General features: G+C 37.2%; 1 protein-coding gene across 1 annotated transcript in view; it reads right to left on the reverse strand.

Annotated features, from left to right (window-relative positions):
- Nucleotides 1–1,992, reverse strand: part of LOC103923061 (gamma-aminobutyric acid receptor subunit gamma-3) — a gene marked incomplete at its 5' end in the record, with an annotated part of 165,353 nt that extends 163,361 nt beyond the window's left edge. Inside the window, one exon of the mRNA XM_009331309.1 lies at nucleotides 1,772–1,992. Coding sequence (XP_009329584.1) covers nucleotides 1,772–1,992 — 221 coding nt within the window. The remainder of the gene's footprint in view (nucleotides 1–1,771) is intronic.
- Between the last annotated feature and the right edge of the window lie 5,751 nt (nucleotides 1,993–7,743).

Here is a 7,743-nt window from a genome sequence, read left to right on the forward strand (position 1 = left end):
AGCTTGTTTTACGTGGTATTCCTAACACAAAGGACACTATGAATGGAGCTGCTTTTAAAATGACTATTAAAACCAGATAGTCTTCAGTCTGATAGCTTACAAAGTAAATCTATTTACCCAGGTAGATTGCATTAAGTGCTAGTTTATTATACAGTCTTTTTCAGGAAACAGACACATTAATTGCATGCCTGAACTTATGCAGCAAGTGTGGAGCATGAGGTTTCTTTGTTGGCCTCTTTTTTTTCTTTTGTTTCTTAAACTAATTCAGAAGCTAACAAACTGGATGGGGAAAGGTTTGTGTCTCAGATTTAGGATGGCACAGAGAAAACCTCTGTCTTGGAGAAGGTCACCTGTGAGGAACTTAACAGTGTTTTTGCACTGGCACTAGAAGAGGATTTGCAGTGTTACAGCAGGAGTGCATTCACACCCAAAAGCAGGCAGGGGAAGAGGATGGAAAGGCATGGAGCATGACTGAACCTCATACACTTTCTCCTGAATTCAGAACACTAATCAACACCTGACAGTACCAGGATATACAGTAGTTACCGCTTCCATGCCACACCAATTCTGTGTGCTCACTTAGGCCAGAAAAATTGTTTTTGAATTACACAGTGTTATCAATGAACAATGATCATTCTAACAGCTTCTCCTGTGTAAAAAGGACTAAGTGGGCAAAAAGGACTCAAAACATCTTTCACAAACTAAAAATGATCATTCAAACAATCAAGTATTACCCATTTTTTAGCTGTTTTAGACAAATTTTGCAGTCCATTCAGCAAATAGTTTCTTTAGTGATAGGTATGAAAGTCTAACTACTATTAGGTAGATACTTAACTTGCCCTGAAATACCAAAAAAGGACTTAATAGAAAAAACAAACAAAAAACCCCAACAACCCAACCAAGAGGGTATTGGAGTTGACATCCTAATCATCTAAGCCTTTAGCTAAAGGCTACTGGAATAAGCAAGAACTCTGTCACAGTGGAGCAAGTTCCCAAGAAGGGAAGGGTACTAAAAATGTCAGTAGCATTTCCAGCTGCTTAATTCCTTTCTTACTGTTTGCCAAAGACTTGCTATTGGAGCCCAACTGCAATTGCAAGTATGATCAGAATATGCTGAACACAATCACTGAAGAAAATGTAGTGTGAAAGGGATGTTTCTGAAAAAGTTTGCCACGTGGAATATGGCTTATGGCAAAACTCTCTTCTGAGCAATTTGTCTCTTCCGTAAGTAAAAACATATTTTGATTTCCACAGGCTTTTTTAATGCAAATATATACAGTATTTCTAATACCATACAGTTGATGGTATCACAAAGATTAGAAAAACTCTAAAAGCCTTTCCTCCAGCAATTCACCCTTTTGATGCAATGTGACAGACTATCTTTCAGAGTGACTTATTTGAAGAATCAAGTTTTGGCATTAGCATGAATCTAGAAATACTTTATCCAGCCCTGCATCTAACTGATCAGAAAGGTTTCTGACAGGTTTTATGGGACTACATGATCCTGATTTTATTACAAGCACTAAAGAGCCCAACTTCTACAATTTAGACAGACTTATTTCCAGTTCTCAAGGTTTCTTTTTTACAAAGACAAGACTTTGTTTTTTAAACTCTGCAGTACTTACGCCTGAATATTTCAGCATTTGTCAAGCACGGTCAGGTAAGCATCAGGAAGAAAACAGCAGAGGAGAACAAAGATACCGCTGATAATTACTGCTACTATGCCAGAGGAGGGAGAAGCTTTCAGCCCTGCACGCCGCTGAGTGCTCACCTGAGGGTGTACAAGATCTTGCCATCGTTCCATATGCGGAGGAGCTGGTTGGGGGTGGTGATCCAGTGAGCCTCTGCTGTCTTTGAGTTACGAAATATCGTGTCTGGGATCCAGATCAAGCCAACCATGTTGCTGTTCAGAGTCAGTATCTTCATGGTGCTGTTGAAGCGAAGACGGCTATCTGTCCACGTCTGGGCAAAAAATATATCAATTTGATATTCCTGCAATGAAAGCATGATACACAAATTGAAATCAGTTCCACACTTTCCACTACTATTTGGTCTTTGATAAGGTCAAGGTCTATCCGGGTGTAGAGCGGCAGGATACATTCAGGCCAATGGAGAATGTTTCCTTTTTTTACTGCCTGAGGAAATATTTTTTTCCCTTTTTTCTTTTTTTTTTCTTTTTTTTTTTTCCTTTTTTTTTTCCTCTAGCTACTTTAGAAAGCAGGCCAAACATCTCACTTGCCTTGGTCCTGTACCATAACAATTTCTGCTCTAGCACATTCTTTTCCGTTGTCTCTAAACGGTCACAGCTACAAGATACAATTTGCAGACTTCTTTGTTGTAGGGCAGACCAATAAAAGAGGTGTGAAAGATGAACAGGAGCAACTCACGTAAGGTGCAGAATGGTAAATTCCCCTGATTATGGCAATGCCTTTAGAGGGGGATGTAAACTCAATAAATTAATTGTTCGTTTTCAGGTCACCCTACAGCAGAATTGTACATCACCCTACAGCTGAGCAGTCACTAGCTTACTGCCCTGAATAGGCTAATATCATAATTTACATAAATCTCATCCTTTCTTCCACTCCATGTTTACTGCTGTGTTTCTGGAGGTAAGCAGTCATAGCAGGTATAGCTGCAGAAATTAAAATACACATGGACAGACAAAATGATATAGGTGAACATACAAACACGCTGATTTATGCATTTAATACCCTACGGAAGAAAGTGTGCAAAAAACAGTATTTGAATTGTGAATTCCAGCCACCAGAGGCTGGGAAAGGTCACATTTGCATTTGCTTATGTTCCTCTCCCTCTTCCCAGACTGCTCTACCGGTGAACCCTGTGGAAACGGCCATCTGACCATGTCATGAAAGACCCTCTCAGTCTCGCAGGGCTGGCTGCATCCATGACAGGGACGGCATTTGCTGGTGTGACACAAAGCTTATGCTCTACAACACAGGCTAATACAGGGGCTGGGGATAATCCAGAGGAAACCATCTCCTTAGGTCCCCTTGTGGATGCACTCCTGGTATATCTGAGCAAAGAATTAAGGCAGTGTGGAAAGTCTGGTGTGTGGCCTTTGACCGCTCTGAACTTGCTTTTATTGCATTTTTGTTTGTCTAGTCCTAAGTTTTAAAAGGAAAGGTGTAAAAAGAAATGCTATTACAATTAAGGCTGTGTGGAAAGTCTGGTGTGTGGCCTTTGTGTTGGCCTTTGAACTTGCTTTTATTGCATTTTTGTTTGTCTAGTCCTAAGTTTTAAAAGGAAAGGTGTAAAAAGAAATGCTATTACACAAAGACTATTGTATATTGTTTTATTTATAGATAGTTAGAAGAGCTTGTAGTCTGAACTGAGGACATCATTTTTGCTGAGAGATATCTGGTTCTCCCAAGCTATCACATTTTTGGCAAGTCATGCTTCCAAAGCTGATGTTATAACACCAGGAAACCTAATTCACTGACACTGTAATCTTAGTCCAAAACACACTCTGGGCCTCTCATCTCTAGATGGCAAATGATCATTGTGAAAAGTGGTGCTAGCATGTATCCAAATACCAGGTAATAGATCACCTTAGGAATTAAAGCCTAGCCACCAAAGGCATTAAGGACCATTTTTCTTCATAGCCTATCTCACTACTGTTTTTCACTGTATTATTAGCTTTATTTTCTCAGGGAAGCTGACAGATTTGAATCTGAAGAGACTTTTCTTTCATCTCGATGAGCACAAAGTTGCACATCTACATACACTTAAAGGATGCAATGTGATGTACACAGAGTACCCTTATTATTCAGAAAAGACCCTTAATTCACCAGGTTTAAGATGGTAGAGTGCTGAACTTTTTTCTTTACACTCAACTTCGTATCATTTTGGTCCTTCAAAGTCCAGTGACAAGAGTTTGGCACATTCAGCTTCTATAGATAAGAATATGCCAGACATGTCTATGGGTTTCTCCAAATGCTGAGTGAGTAGAGTTGCTTTTTTAAACTCACGTGAGAATCAGTATTTATAGAATCAAAGACCATTTGTATATAGCTGGCTAACGACAGTGCTGTCTTTTTACAGGACAAATTTTTGCATGATATTCATATTTGTGGTTATTTTATATGAATGCTTTAGTTTGGCTAAATTTAGGAGCAGCCATAATTCCCTTCTAGTATATCGTACATATTTAATGATATTTAGGATTTTAGGATTTCTACCCTGCCAAAGGAAACGAAGACCTTGAGCTCCATAATACGGTGTCCTGAGAAGGTACTGCAGCTAGATCTGAGCAAAGTGGGCACCAGGAGCAGTATAGATTTATCATTGTGGTTTCCCTCCAGGTAAACTACTCTGGCTGAGAAACAGATTACGTTAGCCTAGAAGCATGGCCATGCTAACACCACTGTCCAACTCCCATTTTGCATCTCCTTTACTTATTACTGCAACTGGAACATGCCAGCAATGATCGTTATTCAAAATCTCTCTGCAATAGGCCACTGTAACTCCACTCACCTTAATAAAAACTTTTCAACTCAAATTAAATGGTTCACAGATCTTCTGAGTGATTTAGTTCTTTAAAAAATGCATTTTTCTTTTTGTAAACTGAGGTCATAAAAGGCAAAGCAACATTTTTAAAATAAAAGTCAGTCAAAGTTGTTTGAAATTAGTTGCATTGACTTTTTCAACACTTTACCCCTATTTTTTTTATTTAAAATGCGTACAATGTTCAGTCAGAATGTACAAACTACAACACAAAATTTTCCCAGTAAAAATAAATGCACATTTCCTTTAAAATCTGAATTGCAATTTCATCCTTTAAATTCTTTTCATGAATCCTTTTTAGAAGAGGATGTTAGATCAGTACATCCTTTACATTAATCCTTGTAATTGCTTCAGTCTTCAACCAAGACTGAATCTCATACCATAATGGGGTATGATATTCATACATTCACTCTACTAGGAAGGGACAGAGGTCACTTTCGAAACTGGCACTCAGTTCTTCACTTCTGATGGAGCTAAGCCTGTGCACACTTCTGAAAAATTACCTTTATCTTCACTAACAACAGATACTGGGTTCCCAGTGAAGTCAACAGCTGCCATATACTGCTTTGCACAAAGCTGGGACAGTGATCTCCAACACACAGCATTCAACAAGAAACTGCCAGAAGAAAGGTTTCTATGTTGGTCTCGTATACAGGTCAATGTAATATAATAGAATAAATATAATATAAGAAAGGAATGATTTTCATTTGCTAGCTAATACCTGTCATTTTAGATCTTTATGAAATGTAATGATTGCATTAGAGAGTTCAGGTAAGACATCAGGTTTCAGCGAAATGATGCCTCAGATGAAGCAACATCCTACAACTCCAATAATATTCTTTATGTTCTATTCTACCACTGTGCCAGAAATGTTGTTAATATCCTTCTGATTCTTTCTTTTCCTTTTTATTTTTTCGCAGTAACCATTGACTACTATAACGAACACAGGAAGGAAAAAAAAAACCCAGCAAAATTTTCAATAATTCTTCCCAGCGGCAGAAAGGTGAAACTATGCTCTCCATGAAATGATGCCAAGGTCCTGTACAGTAAAGTGTTCTGTCACTAAGTTTTCTTGCCTTACAGGCACGTAATTTGCCATGCTACCAAAACAGACTCAAGATTTTTCCTACTTATACCACATATTCACGCTGCCTGGATGCATTAACTGAAGCTACACTCCAGAGCAGCCACACTTCTTAAAAGACATTCTCCTTGAGAAGTAAGGGCCAGCCCTAAGGGGCAAATCTACATGTTAACATGAAGGGAAATTCTAGGGAAATCTTAATTCCTTTAGTACATCACATATTTTTGAAATAATATTGAATTTCTCTGATGCAAAATTCAGTTATAAACTTGAAGGGATTGATAGGTGAATAATTTTTTATCAATTTTAACAGATTTCATTATGTTTGACTTTAAAAGTAAATTCATAAAACGTGTTACATGTATAACCTAAATTCCCCACACTTAGAAACTTCATCAAAATAGAATCTGTTTGAGGGTTCCACAGTCTGTCCAAAGCTGATTACATAAGGAAATTTTTTTTTAAAATAAATGAAACAATTTTAAGAAATTGAAAGAGCAAAAATGTGGAACTAGAATATGAGAATGTTTCCAAATCAAAGACTCCTGGCATACACAAATACTCAGCTGAATCTCTAACTACATAACATCAGGCCTTTTAGGATATTTTAAATTATCAATAATTTTTACTGTTTCTGGAAAGACTGATGCTTCTCAGTAAAATTAAATGTTTATTTGTGTTTTGTTTGATCATATGAAAATATAAAACCTTGTTTCTGGCAGCTAATGTGTACATCTGAGTGAAATGTCTTTGTTTTCTTTTTTTTTAATCCCATGATGACTAGCTTATGACCAAAGAATTTGTCAACAGTTCTTTTTTGCAACTTACCCTTAAATGAATGCGTTATCTTATACATTCCGTCACGTGAAAAGACAGTTTGCTCTACTTGCAAGACTTATTAAGAAACATTCAATACAATCTGAAAATAATAAGTAACATTCTGTCACTGAAAACCTCTCTATCACCTCCAACAAGGTTATCTTTGAAAATGGGATTTTAAAATTGGTGCTTGACAATGCTCACTTAACTTACAAAGTAACTTCTAAAACCAAGAAAAGAGATTATGGTCCTTTTACCTGTATAGTATGCAAGTAATTGTCTCATGGAGAACATTTCTTTCCATTCAAATTTTATAAGCTCTTCTTTAAATCTGAAACTTTTGCTGAGAAAAATGACTGAATGAGATGAGGAAAAGTGACAGATTTTTTTTCTAAATCAAATGATGGTTTAATTAGATGGTATTTTTCTGTTTTGTGGTTATGTACAGAGCAATAAGCTAGAGACGATTTTTCTTTCTTACTTTCTATTGATTTGTGGACATGGGGACATAAGCCAGAGTTAACAATAGTATTAGCTGCAAATAACTGTACATAGTCAGGGTTCCGGCTACTTTTAGCATATTTTTTACATTTTCAAATATTCCTAATGTGGTTTCATCAGTGCCTTGAAAATAATCAAGCCAGCAGTGAATTATCTGCCCTTCAATTTTGTAGGAATGATTAATGATTGGCAACACCTTGAAAGGTTTGAGGCGTCTGTAGTCACAGAGAAAAATACATGCTTTTCAACCAAGTCTTTCATTGTTTTCTCCATCAAAAGAGGAGCTAACATGTTGTTGGCAATACATGAAGCTTTTCTCCTGCCATGATGTACCATTTTAGCTGTGGGTTAATCCTGGAAAATACAATTATTTAATTGGCTGTCATAGTCAGGTGATCTATTTGAATGACTATGGATAATAGCGTGGCATGCCCTTGTTGCTTCTGCTGCAGCCTTCTCATTTTCTGCATTTTCACAATTCCTCATAACAACAGTAACAACAACAACAACAACGTCAAGAGTCTTGTCCTTGGAAAAAATGCAATAATTTCTTGCATGATACTTTCCAGGTTCTTACTATTGCCTACCAGACAATGCACCATCACCTCAAGACTCTGTTTTCCTACACTGTAGGAAGCCTTTGGGCAACTATTGCTATCTTTTCTGATCAAGTCAGAATAATGCCTATAACTCTTCCAAAATGTGGGGTTTTTTTTCATTGTAGAACCTATATCTTGTTCGTTGATGGAGTGAGACTGTCTTTGAATAAACCTATTACTGGGATTTGTATGAGGCTGGTACTCGATCAACTGAAA

The sequence above is a fragment of the Pygoscelis adeliae genome, unplaced genomic scaffold (genome assembly GCF_000699105.1).
Source record: "Pygoscelis adeliae isolate BGI_AS28 unplaced genomic scaffold, ASM69910v1 Scaffold149, whole genome shotgun sequence".
Lineage (NCBI taxonomy): Eukaryota > Metazoa > Chordata > Aves > Sphenisciformes > Spheniscidae > Pygoscelis > Pygoscelis adeliae.